Source organism: Microtus oregoni, unplaced genomic scaffold (genome assembly GCF_018167655.1).
Source record: "Microtus oregoni isolate MIOR12 unplaced genomic scaffold, Mior012 000126F_ref0000101, whole genome shotgun sequence".
NCBI lineage: Eukaryota > Metazoa > Chordata > Mammalia > Rodentia > Cricetidae > Microtus > Microtus oregoni.
The window spans coordinates 133869-154474 of NW_024544769.1; the positions used below are offsets into that span (position 1 = coordinate 133869).

The following is a 20606-nucleotide window of genomic DNA, read 5'->3' on the forward strand; positions in this document are numbered from 1 at the left end:
GTTTATGCAGCTACCACCATTATGTATATTGAGCATGAGAGGAGCAAGTAAAGAGGAGCTTTTTAGTAGATAGGTCTGTGGACCATGAGGAACTATGCATAAAGATGCACTACAAGAGAGGAGTCTCATATATACAAAGATGTGATATAAATACGGAGAGTCTCACAGATAATGATCAAATGGTATCAAATTTTGGGAGACAGAGGAGAATTAGTGAATTTTTTCATATGAAAAGAACATAAATCTTCGGGGGCCAGAGACAGGGCTTTGGTAACAGGCTTCCAAAATGAACTTTAGTGACTTTTCTTTCTGGGTATTTACAATTTTATGTGATTTCTTCACATGCTAAATAGTGCTGACCTAACTAATGAGTAAAATAAAGCAGAAGTGATAGTGCAGGCATCCTGAGGCTAAATGGTAAAAGACTTTGTGACTTTTACTTTGCTCTTTCTTGAATCACTCACTCTGGGGCAAGTCAGCTATTATGTTGTAAGTGACCCAATTGAAGATATGACGACCAATTGAGACTTCCCATCAAAAATGTTCATAATTTGCCAGTCAGAAGATTAAGCCATTATACAAATGCATCTTCCAGCCTCAATCAATTCTTCAGGTGACTACAGCTACAAGCAATATCTCAGAAAAGATCAACCTAGGGCACTTTGGAATCCTTGCTCCACAGATATTACAAAATAAGGCACTAGTTTTAGCCACTAACTTTCGGGGTGATTTGTTACTCAGGAAGAGGCATCTTTTATACTTTAAGAAAGGATTTCACCATAAAACAATTATGCCTTCTAAAACTGTCACATCACACAAATGTGAAGCAAAATATAAGAAAATAATATAATACTTCTGCTAATTAGTTGTTCGGTAGACTCTAATGATACCATTTTTTCCTGCAGTTTTGCCTGCATACATTTTGAGAGAAGTCAATTTTCTCTCTAGCATGGTTGATCAATTTTTTATTACTGACAGTTTTTTACACGTTTCTTTCAGCTTCACAACACATTATTGGTAATACCATGTACAGCTTTAGGAGTTTATACAAATCCAGAAAACCTTCTATCAAATTTATTTCATTTGTAAGCCATGAGATTTTCTACTATATTTTGATACAGCATGACTAGTAGTAAATAAATGCTACTTGAATTGATGATACTCATCAATGAGTTTTTAGTCGATGATTTTAAACCATATTGTAGTATGGTTTAAAATATCTTAATCAATGGCATTACTTTGTGTCAAATCAGGAAGAAATTTAAATCTTTTCTCAATTTTATTCATATGATCCACTTCACTATTCGGAATCTTAAACAATCCAAAAGGCTATTCATTACTTCTATTCAAAATTTATCACTTCCTCTTAATGAATTACTGCTTTTGGCATAATCTGGAAAAACTCTTTCACTTTTCAATGTCGGAATAATTTTTATTGATTTCATCACTCATCTTTATCACTTTTGTGTCTTCTTTCATTAATTTTTCATCTGAATTTTCTCCCTGTCTTAATAAATAAATTTAATGATGACAAAAGAAATATCTTTTATATTCAGCTAAATTGGGAGTCTGCAATTTTTTTCTTGTTTTCTGACACTTTCTGTGATGGTTAATTTTATACGCCAATGTGAACAGGCTAAAGCTTTCCTAAGTAGCTAGAAAAAAAAAAAAACATCTCTGGGTATATTTTCAAAGTGGTATGTGAAAGAACTTGGTATTTAAATCTGTGGAAAAAATAAAGAAAATCTACCCTTGAGACAACATGTATCAAGATCATCCCATGCATTAAAGTTACAAATAACACAAAATGTCAGGAAAAAAATTGAATTTTCCAGATCATCCATTATTCTTGTTATAATGTACTGGAGATTCTGCTACTTAGATCCTTGTATTCTGAGTCTTAGGACAGTATCACATCTCTTCCGTCATCCAGATTTTACACAGCTAATGTAATCTGAGAAGAGAGAACCTCGACTATGAAAATGCCTCTATAAAATCAGGTCATAGGGAAGTTTGTAGGAAATTTTCTTAATTAGTGATTGGTAGGGGAGACTCAGCCCATTGTGGGTAGGGTTATACCTTTCATGGTAGTCCTGCGTTCTATAAGAAAGCAGACTGAGCAAGCCACTAGAAGGAAGTCAATACAGCACTTCTCCCTGGCTTCTGCATCAGCTCAGGCTTGTGGGTTCCTGCCTTGTTCTTGTCCTGACTTCCTTTAATGATAAAGGAAGTGTAAAGCAAATAAACCCTTTCTTCCCCAAGTTGTTGGATATGATGTTTCATCATAAAAATAGTAATTAACCCTAACTACAACATATAAATGGACACCAATCAACATATAAATGGATGAAGAAAATGTTTGGATATGGAAACTCCAGCAAATAAATCTGCAAAATGGCATATGTTTTCATTCCTTCAGTGCTCTATTTAGCCCCATGCATCAAAGTGACTATTATACTTAGCTTCAGCTGTCAACTTTACACAAATTAAGAATAATCTGGGTTGAAGGAAGTTAATTGAAGAACTGTCTTCATAAGAGTGGTCTGTGGTTATACCTTTGAGGGTATGCTCTTTTTTAATTATTATTTTATTTTCCTTTTTTATCTTTTTCACTTATTTCTTTTATTAAAAACAGATTCTATTCTCTCTCTCTCTCTCTCTCTCTCTCTCTCTCTCTCTCTCTCTCTCTCTTTGGTTTTTCAAGACAAGGTTTCTCTGTAGCTTTGCTGCCTGTCCCGGAACTAGCTCTTGTAGACCAGGCTGGCCTCAAACTCCCAGAGATCTGCCTGCCTCTGCCTCTCGAGTGCTGGGATTAAAGGCGTGCACCACCACCACCTGGCCAGATTCTATTTTCATTCAATATATTCTGATTATAGTTTTCCCTCTCTCTATTACTCCTAGTTCCTCTTCAACTTCCCTTCTATCCAGAAACCCTTTATGTTTCTGATTAGAAAAGAACAGACATCTAAGAGATAACAATCAAACATGACAAAAGATAATATAATAAGATGAAGCAAAAACTCTCATATCAAGGTGGAAATGGCAAGCCAAAAGAAGGAAAAAAGTCCCAAGAGCAAGCAAAAGAACCAGAGACCCATTCTTTCTTACAGTCAGTTCTTGATATCAACTTTATGTAGAAGGTCCTAGCCCACTGTGAGTTATACTATCCCTAGGTAGGTTGGCCTAGGCTGTATAAGAAAGGCAGTTGAAAGTGAATCTGGGTGCAATCCAGGAAGCAGCAGCCCTCCATGGTTTCTGCTTGAGTGTCACAAGCTCACAACACTATATAGTAAAAGTACAGCTGACAGATCCATAGACAAACCCACAGAAGTATGATCCTCTGGGGAACCTGATTTGCAGAGCTTCAGGAACACCTGTCCTTTGGATAGTCACTGCCAATTCTCTAGAAATCTTGTAAAGCCATGGACCTTTTACCTTTCATAGTATGATTCATCCCAAAATACCCCAGCAGTAGCATAAATTGTTTGTCGAGATAACTTCTTCCTGTATGGGAAACTTGATGACTTTTCCCAAACTGTGGGGCACTGATGTAAAAGCATTCACTCAGCCAAACCTTTGTTCTCATAGTCAAATCTATGTAATGCTAGTCCCCCACAATTATCCTTATTGACAGGACTTATTGACAAGAAAGGCACCCTGAGCAATAGGCACTGAGCAGGAGAGACATTATGTCTGCTTTTACTGATAAACAGGTCTGAGTGGCCCTCCTATCTCTAGCAGCAGACTCAGGAAGGTGTAATCTACTGACCTTTGCTTTACTCTAACAAGCTATTAATATTCTGTACTTACCTTCACCTTTCATTTGACACAAGATCTTAGTCTAGGAAATTAACCGTTTGTACCTTTATCCCTAAAATATATAAGAAAAATGCTTGTGTCACTAAACCAGCCCCAGAGAAAGGAATTCCTTCTCACCTGCGTGGCAGCAGATACAGCTCCCCCACATCACCCTGATACTTAGTCTGGGGACCAAGTGCTATCCTAATTCTCCCAATATTACAGGGGATCTTCACAGCCACACCCCTTCTGAGACAAAAGGCTTGTCAGTCTCCATCCATCTTTTTAGCCCTAAGAAATGCATGCTTGGTACTATTGTTATCGCCTATGGAATTGCTAACTATGTCTGTGTGGATATATAAACTGGAAACCTTGTAGGATTAGGAGGAGTATCAAGAGGGACCATCAAGAGGGAACAACAAGGAAGAGTGAGGAACATTGAGAAAACATTGGAAAGAGTATAGAAAGAATAAATGGAACATAGTAAAAAAAAAGACTTATGTGTATTAATATATTTACTCGCAAACAGTTTTAGTCAGTAAGAGCAAATATACTCTTTCCCCTACTCAATGCCTTATTGAGGTTCTTATGTGACCACATATTTACAGGGCTCCTTTCTTTGTGAAAGTCCTGTCTTTGAGGATAATTGTGGGGGACTAGCTTTTTGTAGATTTGACTATGAGAAGAAAGGTTTGGCTGAGTGAACGCTTTTACACCAGTAGCCCAAAGTGTGGGAAAAGTCATCCAGTTACCCATACAGGAAGAAGTTACCTCAATGAAGATTTATGCATTGTTGGGATATTTTGGGATGATTCCCAATATGGAAGGAAGAAGAGCCATGACTTTACAAGATTTCTACAGAATTGACAGCAACTACCCAAAAGACAGGTGTTCCTGAAGCTTTACAAATTGGGTTCCCGAGAGGATCATACTTCTGTGGGTTTGTCTATGGATCTGTCAGCTGTACTTTTACTGTATAGTCTTGTGGGTTTGTGACACTTGAGTCCTTCCCCGACTTTCTTCAGTGATAGACTGTAAGCAGAGGCTGCTCATTCTTTTCCTGGCTGCCCAGGCCTGAATAATCACACAGAAACTATATTAATTACAACACTGCTTAGCCAATGACTCAGGCATATATCTAGATGGCTCTTACATCTTGAATTAACCCATTTCTATTAATCTGCATATCACCACAAAGCTATGGCCTACTGGTAAATTTCTGGCATCTGTCTTCTTTGGCAGCTACATGGTGTCTCCTTGATTCTACCTATTCTCTTTATATATCTCTTCCAGCCTTGCTCTATTCTGCCCTGCCATGGGCGAAAGTAGCTTCTTTATTAACCAATGGTAATAAAACATATTCACAGCATACAGAGGGGAATCCCACATCAATAGACTATGAGGTGTGTAGTGAGTAGGAGTGGCGGGGCTACGTTCCTGGCACCCGGCTGCCCGCATGGCTAGCATTATACCCGAAATAATTACACAGACACTGTATTCTTTTAAACACTGCTTGGCCCATTAACTCTAGCCCTTACAGGCTAATTCTTATATCCCTATCAACCCATCTCTAATAATCTGTGTAGTATCAGTCTTACCGGGAAAGATTCAGCATGTCTGACCTGGCAGCTTGCTTCATGGCATCTGCCCGGGAGAGGGGAGCATGGCCTCTGAGCTCACTTCCTCTTCCTCCCAGCATTCTGTTCTGTTTACTCCTCCCACCTATGTTTTAACCTATGAGGGCCAAGCAGTTTCTTTATTATAATTAACCAATGACCTTCCTCCATCAGAGGTGGAAGTATAATCAAGACAAACCTGTTTCCTTTTGCAAGTTGCTTTTGGTCATGTTGTTTATAACAGTAACAGAAAACAAACTAGAACAGTGACATTTTTTGTCCTAGCAAAGAAAAACTTGATAAATGACATTTTCCTTTTAAAGGTATACTTTTCTTCTAGATCTTTGTTATTTGTTTTTACACAGACTATTATAAAGAGAGAAACACAAACAATTAGACAGCCAAATGTAACATGAAATGGACACTAGAAGCTTGAGATTAGAGGATGATCAAAGATAAATGTCATGAACCTTTTCGAAAAAGAAACAAACTATAAAAGTAAAATTCTGTCATTCCTGACTTTATGTAAGAGTAAGTTTCATCTGTACAAATACGAAAACAATGGGGAAAAAAGGCCACACAGTATTTGTCAGAAAGCAAGAACAATTTAAGTTGGCCATAGTGGCACGTGCCTGTAATCCATGCTTTGGGAGGTGGAGCTAAGTGAATCAGGACCAATATTGGCTACATTGGAGGTTTAAGGTCACCCTAGGTAATATGAGAGCTCATCAAAGAAGGGGGAAGGGGAAGATATATCTTTAAGTCTTACTGTCTTCTAATAGCAAACTGAACATAAGTTTTTGTCTGATGCTTGATACATACTGAAAATATCACTTAGAGATACTCTGTACTATTGCTAACAGTCGTATTTTTTCAATCACATATTTTAAATAGAATTCATAACCTTTTTCCATTATGCTATCTTGTTTTGTAGTCTCTCCAAACATTTCTTATAATGACTGAACTATAGTCTGTCATACATGTGTATCAAAATTCAAGCATTTTTATTTTTGGTTATTAATATTAATACAATTTCACCTTAAATAACCTAAACACTTCATGTGTCCCAAAGATGGCCATGATCATTTTCGTTCCATCATGAGATGAGTTTACAAGTTCAGAGGAGTGGAATTCAGGAGGCAGTTATCAGCATCTTGCAACATCACCTTGTATTTTCTATCTAAAATAAACTTTATATCTCTCTGTCTGTAGCATAATTCTCGGAAGCAGTCCCCATGTTTTAAAACATCTGAACTCTGGAGCAGATGCATTTTTGTTGCTCTCCTTTTGTCTCTCTTCTCTTTCTTTTAAATCCTTTAAAATAGCACAGCAGGGACAAAATATTTGAAAGGAAAACACTGCTATAAAAACTGCACAATCTTTTCAGCTACCACTGCTAGACCTCTTTTGAAATTGGACTCTACCTGTCATTTGCAGTTTGTTAGAGATGAATGTATTAGATCCTGTGAAGATGTGAGAAGGCGGGGAGCTGAGTACAGCTACCGCCTACTTGCCTTGCTCTGTTCCTGTTTGCAGGTGGCTTGGAAACCTTCAAATTACAGAGAGGAAAACTTGGTATTATGGAGTTTGTAGACTTCCAGCACACCTGTTTTGTAAATCCATGCTGTTCCAATGATGAATCGCCTCAGCTTTATGAAATGATTCATCATTAATCATTACAAAAAATAGGCTTAACAATTCATAAGCTCAAATAATGCTATTCCATTAGGTCTGTATTTATTAAAACTATATTACTTTGACTAAGTTTGGAAACGGGGAAAACTCAACAAGTTTATTTCTAGAAACGACAGACCTTTCCGTTCCTTCAATGCTCTGTTTAGCCATATCCATCAAGGCGACATTTTTTAGCAGTAGAAAAACTTGATAAATGACTTTTTCTTCCTAAAGGGGTATGGTGTTTCTAAATCTTTGGTCTGTGTTTCTACACAGAACATTATATAGAGAAAAATGGATTTTTTTTTCGTTGAATCTATATGCTTAACACACAACACAGAACATTTTGGAGACCAAATAGGTGTTCTTGGTTTTTGTTATTGTTCCTTTTCGCATTGTTGCTGCTTTGCTTGTTTTACACCAACTAATTCTCTGACACTAGTTAGTTGCCTTACAGCTCAATTCAATTCTGACATTAACAGAGTTACTGCAGACCACATAGGTTAGGTGCTCAGTCCCATAAGGTGTTCCCCCACATACTTCAGAAGCCAATCCAACTAGGTTCTCAGGTAACCTATAATTTTAGTATGACCTGACAAACATTGGTGATTCCCCCCTTTTGGAGCATGCTAAAAGAATGACTCATGGGGAACAACACCTTAAGTAACTATTGATGGAGGAAGGTCATTGGCTAATAAAGGAACTGCCCTGGCCCATTTTATTGGTTAGAGGATAGGTGGGAGGAGTAAACAGAACAAAATGCTGGGAGGAAGAGGAAGTGAGGTGAGACTCCACAGCTCTGCTCTCAGGAGCAGACGCCTGAGAGAGACGCCATGCCCCGCTCCCGGCATGAAGCTCGACCCAGGATGGACTAGGCTAGAATCTTCCCGGTAAGACCGGTTCTCACAGATTATTAGAGATGGGTTGATCGGGATATCAGAATTAGCCAGTAAGGGCTAGGGCAGAAGGGCCAAGCAGAGCTTAAAAGAATACAGTGTCTGTGTAATTATTTTGGGGCATAAGCTAGCTGAGCAGGCGGCCGGGGTGCTGGGAACGCAGCCCCGCCGCCTCCCTTATTACTTCAAACTATAAGAGAGGCTCCAGGAAAAAAAGGCAGGAGCCTTTTACCTCAGGTGCATTTTGTTCCTGGATTCTTCTTGGTTGTGATTTTGTGCCTCCTGTGACAAACATATACATTCAACTTATAAGATGTGTTTATTCTTGTTGGATGTCAGAGCATAGCTGTAAAACCCAATTTGGTCAGTGTGCCCTGAATCTGGACATGGATTTCTGCCTTGCTTTCATGTTTCCCCAGATATAATCTATACTATATGCCAGGCAATTGTGTTTAAATAGGTCTATCCTGGGAAAGCTCTGGTAAAGGGTTGCTCTGTTAACATTTAGTATGTGTTTACCGGCATTTCTTTACATGTTTTTCTGATCATGTTTTTCTGAACTCAAACAACCTTCCTTTGATCATTGTTTTCTTTGTTATGTTAGTATATAAAAGTACACTGGAACTAAAGTAAGGTTGTCTATAGTATTAGACTTTAGTCTGCCCCATTCTTTCAGGTCCTCAGATGCCAGGTTCAGCAGACAAGATCTGGACAGGTCAGCAAAGTCAATACCCCCATCACTATTTAGGTTTCAATTTTCAGGAGTAGTTTATTAAGCCCAGGTAAACAGATTAGTTAGTATTGTTAATTTGTTACAAGGAGTATTTTAAAAAGAGACTGCTAGTTTGTTTTCTGAAGCTTAGCCCCAAAATAACCACGCAGAAACTATATTATTTAAATCACTCCTTGGCCCATTAGCTCTAGCTTCTTATTGGCTAACTCTTACATATTAATTTAACCCATTTCTATTGATCTGTGTGTAGCCACATGGCTGTGGCTTAATGACTAAATTTCCAGCATCTGTCTCCTGTGGGGCTACATGGTGTCTCTCTCACTTCGTCCTTCTTTCTCCCAGCATCCAGTTTAGTTTTTCCTGCTTATCTCTATTATTTTGCCTTATCAGGCCAAACCAGTTTTGTTTATTAATTAACCAATTGTATTCACAGCATGCAAAGGGGAATCCCACATCAATGCAATGAACAGCTAGATGATGAAATACGCAGAGTGAGATTTGGAAAGGTCCTGAGTGCAGGTACTTCTGATTTTATGGAGTTGGGATGAAGCCATCATCCCAGTAGAAACTAGCACATTATTTTATAGGTATATACTTAAATCCTTAATAAGTGATGTCTTGTATATTAAGTGCATGGGTCTAGGTTGTTGAAAGTTTTTGTTACCTGAGTATGTTTCTAAAGTCTCCATGTCTAAAATCAAGGAGCAGACTCAGGCTCATGTGGCTTATTAGTAGTTAAAGGTCACCTCTGTGCTCATAGACAGCTTAGAGAAATGAGAGCCCTGAATTTCCCAAACTGTTGCTGAATTCGTGATTGTACTAGTGAGTGTAGTACCTTTTAGTTCAACTGATCAATATCTGTCCCTGGGATTTTCTTTATGAGTATCAGGCCAGGAGTTTCATTACAATGTTCTCAGATTGGCAACATGCCTTTCCTTATATAACTTGAATGGATGACACATGGAAAGGAAAGTGTGTGCTGGTGTTGGTGGACACGTGGGGTTCCAGGGATTTGGGGATTTCTCTATGGTAACTCGACAAAGCACTTACATGCTTTGTGCTTTAATTTCATATTTAAAACGAAAATGTCGGGAAGAATTTTCTTTCGGCGGTTTCATCTAATTCGAAGATGGAGGATGCTGGAAACAAAGAGTTGAGCAGCACAAGAGAGCCAAGAGAAGTGGACTGCCTGATGTGTAGTCAACCGAGCACATCCTTTGCAAAGCCCCCTGCAAAGAAAAAAAGAGCAAACAAGACAGCAAAAGAGAACGATTGTAAATCAAACAAGAAAGCAGGAGATGCTGAGACTCCACAACCCACTCCTAGGAAAATACCAGTTCCTCCTCTACCGGATTATCTGCCCCCAGTGAACCTGATTCACTGAGACATTTTTCGGGAATGGTGCAAGATGCAGAAGCTGAGTAGCAAAGGCCAGAAATTAGAGACTTACAAACGACTCCTTGCAAATTCTTTCCCCAAACAAATGCCTGAATTAGAGAACATTCCTGACACACCGAAAGAGGCCAGGGTGAAGATATGTCGGAAAAAAATTAAGACGAAGACGGAGGAGGGACAAGAGTCATGTCCTCAGGTGATAGTTCCTCTTGAAATGGCCCCTGTACCCGAGAAGCAGATGCCCGCCCTTACTGAATCTCCTGTCCTCTATGAAGAAGTCAGCATGACCATTGTGACCACAACTGCCTCTGAGGCAGTGTTGGCGTCTTGGGCCAGGATTGTAGCCAATGCTAACAAGAATGAGGCCCTGCAGTCCATTACAACACCTGAGAACTATGGGGAACTATGGAGTATGGTCCAAGGGAGAAGCCTTCCAGCATACTCAAGAGGATGGGTTCGGCTGCAGTTCCACACTGGACAAGCCTGCGTACCTGAGAAGAAAGGGAAAGTGATTGCCCTCTTCCTGCTGCCAGCCTGTTCCTTTCCTCCCCCACACCTGGAGGACAACATGCTGTGCCCCGCCTGTGATCACAAGAACAGGGTCCTAAATAAGAACCTCCAAGGATAAAGGGAATCTCAGTTGTGGGCTAGCTGCTGTCATTACCTACTCCTTGGAGTGAGATACGGAACTGCAGCCAAGACTGAGACTGATGGAAATTCACATCTGTGCCCGTGAAGGTGCCCGGATCAGCCAGAACCCATGAGGTCTTGTTTGTTATTTGTTGCTGTAGTACTAGCAGCTTGGAAAAAGAGCCAGTGAAGCCACCAAAACACAGTAGGTCCATGTCTTCGTTGTGAGGACTGCATACTCTTAAGTGACTATGCCTTTTACTGTTGTGTGAAAATAAGGTTTTGCTGGGATGGAAACTGGTATCTCCAGATATAGTACTTGCTTGTACCACCACTGCCACAACGGGGGTCATAGACAGCTCTGTGGTCCCCTGTAAACATTTAGCTTGTGATTGTAGCCTCTGCATGTCCTCTTTCTTGGGTTGTAGTATGTTTGTTAGTAAGTAGTGCTTGGGTTTGTTTTCTATTTTTGCAATATTAAACCAAATCTGTTTTTTTGCATAAATAAATAAATAAATAAATAAAACAAAAATGTCTTTGTTCTTCTGTCAATACCATGCTTTGCACAAAAATAAGTGTTCTATCTCTGGTCTAAAGTAACATGAATTTTACTGTGCTAGCAAGGCATTAGATTGAAGGGCCATATTTTTGGTGTTCTGTGAATGACTTTATGAAGGTTCCTTTAATGTTTTCTCTCATATGAACAGATGAAGGACACATTTCCTCAATGAAATGGTCAGAGTAAGACTCCTAAATGAGGTAATTTATCCAGGGGCTTGAATAACAGTGTAATTTAAAAAAGTGATACCCCAAAAAGTAATGGGCAGGGCTTCTTCTTCATATGTTCATTTCATTATACATGAAAGTAGAAACAGAGAAATCACCCACCCATGTTATTGAAGCTTCCCCTTCCCCACTTTCTATTGATGTGACAGACACCATGAGCAAAAGCAGCTTGGGGAAGAAAGAGTTTAATTGGCTTACAAGTCACGTCTATCATCTGGGGAAAACAAGGCAGGACTCAAGGAAAGAAGCTACAGACTGGATATGAAGCCAAGGGCACAGAGGAGTGCTATTTACTGACTTGTTTTCCATGCCTTGTCCTCAACTCAGCCTGCTTTCTTACAAGACTGCCTGCCCAGGGTGCCACCTGCCCAGGGTTGGCACCGCCCCTAGTATGTTGGGCCCTCCCACATCAATCATAAATCAAGAAAATGCCCTGCAGGCTTGCTTACAGGTCAGTTCTATGGAGGCACTTTCCTCAACTGAGATTCCTCTTCTTCGATAGCTCTATCTTCTGTCAGGTTGACAGAAGTATCAACCAGGATCTTACCCCTACTCACACTCTCAGTATGGTATCTAATTGCTTTTGGGCTCTGTCAAGTGAACTGCTTTTACAATTGAGACTTTATGCTTTTAAAAGCATTAATGCCTCTCTCTTCAGTAAGGCTATGAGGGTTCACCAAATTCAGACTTACTTTTTGGTACACTTTGCCACAAAAGACTAACACACACTGAAACACATAAACTGTTCCAAGATCAGAGAAATGAAACCACTTTATCATTACACCTTGTTGTTAGTTGCCTTGGACCCTAGGTAATCTCTCTTAAGGGAAAAAATGTTAGAGCTGCAAGACATAGGATTAATTACTTTAACCTACTTCTATTTACAAATGTACAATTCCCGCAGATCGGTCCCAACCCTACTGCTTCTGAATAACAAAACAGCATAATTTTGACTCACCCACCAAGGTCCTGTCCTCATTACTACAAAGTAGACATACGACAACCCTTTTCTTCATCATAGCCCTTTTCTAGCCACCTTGATATGATTTTTAAAACCACATTTTGACAGTTTTCACCTATTACCACAAGTTTTTTATTAGTTCAAAATGTAGATCAATAAGCATATATCAAAATCTAGCAGAATATATAGCTACTGAAGTTATAAATTAGTAACTATGTGAAGGTGACCCCCCAAAACATCATCCCCTAGCCAAAAAGAAAATTAGGTTGCTCTTAAATGACCTCCACAGGCCTGTATGTTAAAGGTTTAGCCTCCAGAGTTGTACTATTTGAATGTAGTAGAAGCTTTAAGTGGTAGCGTCTAGTAGGAGGTCTTAATATCACTGAGAGCGTGCCCTGGTGCAACCTAAGGGCTCCTCAGCCCCTTTGTTTGCTTTTCATTGCTTTCTGGGTATGATGGCTTTTGTTTGTTGACAACTTAATATATATGGAATTAACTAAAACCAAAATAGTTGGGCAGCTGGAATTAACTAAATCCCAGGTGGTTGAGAAGCTGGAATTAACCAAAACCCTAATGGCTGGGCATACCTGTGAGGGATTTTTTTTTTTTTATTAAATCATTAGAAGTGGAAAGACTCACTTCTAATCTGGATCTTTGTGGTGGGAAGACCCCCTTTTAATCCAGATCTTTTGAGATGGGAATATTCCCCCTTTGATGTGGACCACACCTTCTGCTGGTAGCCTATATATAGGACAAGGGGGAGTGAGCTTGCTCTTTTTTTTTTTTTTTGCCTGCTTTCTAGTATTCTCCCTAGCAAGTCCTTTCCTTCCCTGGCATTAAAGCCTACTTTGTCGGGATTCCTGCACATAATGAAGACCAGCTGAGACATCCATCACTATGGACTGAACTGTTGGTAGATGTTGGACTAGCTGGACTGCAGCCTGTATGTCATTCTAATAAATCTCCATATATATATATATATATATCCATATGCATATATATGTAGATAGATAGATAGACAGACAGACAGACAGACAGACAGATAGATAGATAGATAGATAGATAGATAGATAGATAGATAGATAAAGACAGATATTCATTCTCTAAATTTTGTTACTCCCAAGAATCCTGACTAATATGCTGGCGCTCCTGCAGTGTTGTGTGGTCTCACCACAAGTCCCATGAACTGAAACTTTCCAAACCATGAGCTAGAATAAACTTTTCCATTTTAAAAATCGATTCTCTAATTGTGTTATAGTTATAGAAATCTGACTAACATGTTAAATAAGTTTTTATTTACCCTTAGACTTTATATGAAAGTGAAGTAGAATCTAGGCTTTATTGTGACTGCTGGAAAATTATTTTCTAGAAAACACCGATTAGAAAATGGAATTCCAGGAAAATGTAACAGTTAGGAGTAAGTGGTATATCTCTGTAATCCAAGCACTTTGTATTCAGGAGGCTGAGGCAAGAGGATTCTAATTTGAGGAAAGCCTAGGCTAAGACACAAGACTCTATCTCCAAACACACATGAGTAAAAGAATAAATTAAAAGTGAAGGAGCAGGGGATGCATGGTTTTGAAGTTCTAAGGCTTTCCAATATGAAGGATCCTACTGAACCCTAAATATATAACTTCTAAGCTGTGGGAATTTACGGCAAGTCACTGGTTTCTTGATATAAGCCCTCTTTTATCCTCAGGATACATTCCAAGGTCTCAATTGGATTTGTAAAATTGAATAGTATTGAACCATATATATTCTATATTTTTCTTATACATATGGGTTCGATCACAGACCCTCTAGCTGCCTTTCTGACCCTCTCAGAAATCAGGTCATGTTTCCCACCTTCTGAATTTCATCCTTAAAACAAAGAACTGGCCAGCACCTGCTGAGAAGAATCAGTCCTCCAATCTTAGCAGGAAAATCAAGCCCAGGACCTCCCCCTTGTAACTGTAATATACCTACTGCCTTTTGTCCCTTGATATCTAGGCCAGACTAAATCTCATATTTTGGAACTTCTTGCCACTCTTTTGAAAACTTCTAACAATCAAAAAACAAACAAATAACCTCCCCTCAAACCACAAAATATCTAAAGCTTTTATTTGGGGGATTTGAAGACTCTTTATTTCAGACCCATTGTCATGCTATGTAAGCCATCTCTCCTAGTGCATCTTTTTTTTTTTTTTCTGGATAGGAAAAAAGCTATCCATCTTCAGGGCCGCATCTCCCAGCAAAGTTCTTCTGTGCCAGCTCCTTTTCCATGACCTTATTTTTCTTTATAATTTCTGAAAATATATGCTTATGTTAATATTTAATTCATGAATCAGGCACAGGGAGAGATTAACAATAATCAACAGTAAGTTTGAATAACTATTACAATTGACTCTAGCAAATGTTGTATTGCTGTAGTCTGTTTCTCATATATTTTATAGTGTTAGAAAAAAGAATAATCCCAATATAGCACAAAGAAACACACGAATGGCAATAGTTCAACAAGGCAATTTTTTCTGTAAAAAGGGGTGCTTTAATACCCAAACCAGAGTAACAGACACACCTGGCCAAGATGACATCCATCTCATGCCTCTGTTGTAAGTGGTGACAACATCTCATGTGATTGATTGGTGAAAGCTGAACATGACAGTCTAATGTGACTGGCAAATTGGCTCATTGGGGAAGAAAAAAGATTCAGGAAATATGAGTATTTGGCTAGCCAATGATCTTTGATAGACTAAAGAAATTTCTCACAGTTCTACTCCATTCACCCTTTTTTAATGGTGTGAGATAATACCAAGCTTTAATGGTTGAATAACATTGGCATTGAAATTTCAAACCCAGGACAAATGGCTAACTGAGGTGCCCATTAACCTATCAAAGCTGATGTTCTCCCAGCATCCCTCAGTCTCCACCTATTACAGGGCCCTCCTGGGTGGCATACTCAGCTCCCTTGCCCAAATTCTCCAGTTGAGGTACTGGGCTGGTCTTTCCTTCCTCCAGCTCATTTGGCCCCTATAGAACCCAGTCTCTTGGCCCAGGAGCCCTATCTTGGTTGGCAGCTCCAATCCCCTCTCTTCTACCCCCTCTTTTCACATGTCCTGGCTAAAGGTTATGTTCACTCTGAACTCTTCCAGATGTCCTTGCATCTGGCTGTGTTTTCCCTTTATATACAATCAAGTTTCTCCTTCACCATACCTAGGAGCAGTCATGCTCTTCTTTTATTATTGTTATTAATCATTATTATTATATAATCAGGCATTGTGGGAGTATCAGGCTACTATGTAATGGTTACTTGAGCAGAAACACTGTGATACTGTGAGATATCTGATAATGAAGAGAGCAGAGCTACTAATGGGCAAGCAAAACACAATAGATAATGGGGTAATGCCTGTTCTAACAGAGATGGCATGAGATTTCATCATATTCCTTGGAATGTCATGCAGGTTAAATTATAAGTTCATAGTGATAAAAGTATTCATCCAATACTTTCAGATCCTAGTGCATTAGAGGGAAACTGCAGAAAACAAAACTGTAGATAAAGCGGTACCGCTGTCCCAACGTTTCAGAACATTTCCTGAAGTCTCAAGGTCAAATTTTTGGCAGAGAGACTATTTTTTATTCCGTGATAAGTGCCCTGGGGTGATTAAACTTGTGGTTTTTGCTCTTATTGTAGTTAGCTTGCTGGCTACTGGATAGGCTGGTGAAGTGGAAAAAGATGGAGGTGCACAGAAATGCAAAGGGGATCAGTAATTGTGAGGGATAAAAAGATACTTTGGAAGGCTCTGAGAACAAACTGAGAAGCTGGGTGATTAAAGATGCCTCTTTCTTTTAGATAACAAGGGACCACAAGAAAAAGTTTAACTTTTCAGCAGAAACCAAATCTTTAATCAGAATTAGTGCACTTTGTTACTGGATGGAGAGGGATAGGAGTACGAGGAAAATTAAGAGAATGGGGTTTGTGACAATGTATCCTTTTGGAACTGCTTTTAAAGTAAACAAGAATGGTGAAGTGTGCATATGTGAATGGTGAGGAAAGAGTGTGTTCTGTGTTCTGCAAGGAATGGCTACAGTTAACTTTCTTTTTCCACTCCTGGGGCCTAAATTCTTTCTGAGGATGAAGTGTCTCAAGGTTGAGTTGTAGCTCTTGATGTCATCCAGTGCTTTGTATGGTAGTATGTTTAAACAACAAAAAAAGGAAGGCTTTAATTTTAACATAGCAAAATTACATATAACAAAACGGTTATCAAGTAAAACTACAATATTTACATCTATTTTATCTTTTATCATAACTAATTAAAACTATAACTATCTATATATTCTTTAACTCCATCAAAGACTCCAGAAGGATATAATATTACCTAAGTAAATGAGAAGCAAGTAACTTACAAAACTCTAATACTCTCTTCTGAACTCTGTGGGCACTTGCACTTACACGTGCACATACCCATATACATACACCTATACACATATATGTAACTAAAAATGAAATAAATAATTTTAATGAGCCCACGTAGGGACTGGAGGCATGGCTTAATGGTTAAGGCATCTGTCCATACCTCCAGTTCCAGGGGATTCTACCTCCTCTTCTCACCTCTGCAGACACTAACTGTACATGGTAGATAGACATGCATGCAGGAAAGCACCTATACACATGAAATATAAACAAATAAATGATTTTTAAAAGTAAGTCAATGTGTGTAGATAGGATAAAGAAGTGATAGGTTATGTAGACCTGAAAACGGTAGTGTTATTATCCATTCTCTTTTTCTATAACAGAACATTGGAGGCTGCACAACTTACAAAGAAAAGAGGTTTCACTCCACAGATACTTACTTACCAATGTTTATTGCTCCCTTATTCACAATAGCCAGGAAATTGAAACAACCTAAATGTTCTTTGAATGACAGATAACAAAAATGTAGTACATATACAGAATGGAATACTATTAAGCTGTAAAAAATGAAATTATGACATTTGTAGGTCAGTTGGTGCTGTGGAAGTTCCTTCAGCCAATAGCCTTTAAGATACCAGCCCACTTGGGCTTTGTCTCTTCTACTATACATGCAATGGTAAAGTGTGCACTTGCTCTCTTGCTTCCAGCTCTCGCTTCCAGATGCTAGATTCAGTTCCTGTTTCCTGTTTGTGTAGAGGAGTGTGATCTAGGACTGTGATTTGTGAGTCTACCCCTAAGTAAATAACCTTTTATTATATGTAGTTCTGAAGTAGTGTGGGATTATTTTGCAACTTATGTCCTCAAATTGGTAGAACTAGAAAAGATACCATATATTGAACTTGGTAACTCAGAACCAAAAAAAAAAAAAAAAAAATGACACATGTTTTTTCTCATCTGTAGTTTCTAAGGACAAATCTCAGATGTGGATATACAACATATAGTAACCATATAAGCCAGGTTGAGTGTAGCTACAGCCCCTCATCAAAGAAACCTCTCTTTATAGCAAATGGAGACCATCACAGAAAACCACAACCTAAACACAATGAAGAGATCATTGGATTTTGAAAAGCTCAGCCCCAGCATATATATCTGTATCACACAGCTCCTACATCTGTGGCTCAGGGAACATCACAATACCTGTGTGGTAGTTTTAATGTGAATGCCTCCCATAGCCTTACATGTTTAAATACTTGGTCCCATTGATGGAACCATTTGGGAAATATGAGGAGGTGTGGCCTTGGTGGGAGATGTATACCTCCCCACCATTCCCAGCATTTTCTCTGCCTCCTACTTGAAGACCAATATATGAGCTCTCATCTGCTGCTTCAGCACATTGCTGCCTGCCTGCTGCTATGTTCCCCTCCATGATGCCAATGGACTCCTATCTCTCCGGAATTATAATCCCCAAATAAAACCTTTCTTCTATAGTTGGTCATAGTGTTTTATTATAGCAATAGAAGTTTAATACAACCAGGATGTGTGCTGTAAAACAGTCTATCCTAGAAACAACTGCATAAATAAAACCAGAACAATGTCAGTATCAATGGATATGCTAAAGTGAGAGGGGTAAAATTTCATGTGATCCCACTCCTAAACAAAGAACTACAGGACACTAATGAATGCTGGGAGGACAATTAGTCTCTCAAAATGGTGAGACCCTTATTTGTTGTCTTATGTAAAGGGGCCAGCTTTGAAACAATATATACAAAACCAAATATGGACTAAACATGTGTGTGTGTGTGTGTGTGTATATATATATATATATATATATGTGTGTGTGTGTGTGTGTGTGTGTGTGTGTGTGTGTACACATAGATGTATATGTATGTAACAATAAGACTCAAAGATAAAGAGGCTATCAATTTGAGAGCAATGGGAGGGATTGAAGAGGTATACCTGGGAGGGAGCTAGAAGGAGGAAAAAAGTGATGTAATTCTATTTCATTTAAAAATATATTTTAAAAAGTGATTTATTTTATCTCATGCCTCACCAACATTTTCTTAGCCTCTGTCACTAGAGGACCTTAAGGGGAAAGGGCAAGAGAGTACTTGAGGAAGAGAAGCATGAGAGAACCAAAGAAACCAAATTTGTACTATAACAGTCCACTCTTCTGGTAACTAACCCCACTCTTGCAAGAACTACATTAATCCATTCATGAGGATTGAACTTGTATTGCCTAAATATCTCTTAATGATCATATTATGACTTGACATAGTTAAATCAGGGTTGAAGCCTTAACATGAATTTAGTGGAGACAAATCATATTAAACCACAGCAGTCTGTGAGTAGAAAGTATGTATTTCTTTGAATGCCTGAATTATTTCCTATGACCAGACTGGAATGGAAAACTCATGGATCATCCAATGATGCAGGAAATAGAACCCAAATATCTGCATATATTTTGATGACACAGGTTAACCAGGAAGGTTGGTCAGGGAACACCAGTACATTTAATAGCCTTTGGTTATTACCTAAGTAACTCAAAGGTCTTTTCTGATTTTTCTCTGTCTCCTGCTCCAGATGTTGACTTTTTTTTCCTGTTGAGTTGAAAGATATATGTGAGATTAACATCAATATTTCCCCTGGAGTTGTTTGAAGACTTAAAGACTTCTAGCAGCCTTTGTTTTTACTCAATGAGAAAAGTAAAACTCAGATTTCCTTCTATCTTCTTCATTAATATTAAAATATACTGTGGAAATTAGATGGAGCCTATGCATCATGATAGAAGTAAACAGTAGGCACTCAGAAATATCTGTTGGGATTTTTGATTTGGGGTTGTTGAACTGAATACAAAATTGCTAAAGGCATTATGACAGGAATTTCAATAAAATAAAAAAGATTGTGTTCTTTTCTCTGAGCATAATTCACTGGTTTTGGAAATGGGTCTTTGTTGAAGGTTGGCATCAGGGCTCGTATTTGTGAAGTACTTGTCAACCACATTATCAAAGGATGGGAAAGCTGCAATCACTGAAATAATCTCCAGTTTCTAAATTACTTCAAAACTGACTAATATCCTAAATTACATTTAATGTATATAGGAAGAAATGCAGAATGTAATGGTCCCTGTTCTATGTGTAGAATAAAGAAATAAAATAAAAGTTACTTAAAATAAACAAGAGCCTTTAACACACACACACACACACACACACACACACACACACACACACACACACTGCATAGTACCAAAGCAGCAAATGAGTAGGAAAAATAAGAAAAGATGTTTGTAGTGCTGCTTAAAGGTTAACTAAAAATTAACAGAACCAGACCCCAAATGAAATGATTATGGGCCGAAAATAGCTAGGTATGTGGGAGTTGGAAAACAGCTTTAAAATGTTGAAACCTCCATCAAAGTTCAGGGCAAGCAGATTGAACCCAAAGTATTAACACCCACTAAAAAGAAAGTTAAGTTGTGGGTAGTGAACTGGAAACACTTGAAAATCATGATTTCCTTGAAATTTTCTCATGGATGGGAGAAAACCAGGGATCCAGGCTTTCAGATAATGAAGCAAAATATATTTTAAAAAATAACAAAAAGTTATCACAAACCACATCATGGTAGGATTACTTAATTGGGGAAGCTTATAAGACAAAGCATATTTGCAAGGGAACAATGGAGAAATTATTCTTAAGGTTTTACTTTTATAACTAATCTTATTATTGATAAGGATGT

The 20606-nt window shown here is 38.5% G+C and overlaps 1 protein-coding gene across 1 annotated transcript; it reads left to right on the plus strand.

The window, feature by feature from the left end:
• The first annotated feature begins 9846 nt into the window (after positions 1-9846).
• Positions 9847-10740, plus strand: LOC121444448 (developmental pluripotency-associated protein 4-like). Its single transcript, XM_041646259.1, has 2 exons — positions 9847-10049; positions 10206-10740. The coding sequence occupies exons 1-2, from the start codon at positions 9847-9849 to the stop codon at positions 10738-10740; spliced, it is 738 nt and encodes a 245-aa protein (XP_041502193.1).
• The last annotated feature ends 9866 nt before the right edge of the window (positions 10741-20606 follow it).

Excerpts from the sequence above, each read along its gene's own strand:
- LOC121444448 (XM_041646259.1), top strand. The coding sequence starts at position 9,847 with ATGGAGGATGCTGGAAACAAAGAGTTGAGCAGCACAAGAGAGCCAAGA. Across the intron at positions 10,050-10,205 it reads CAACCCACTCCTAGGAAAAT|TGAATTAGAGAACATTCCTG; the intron begins ACCAGTTCCTCC and ends CAAACAAATGCC.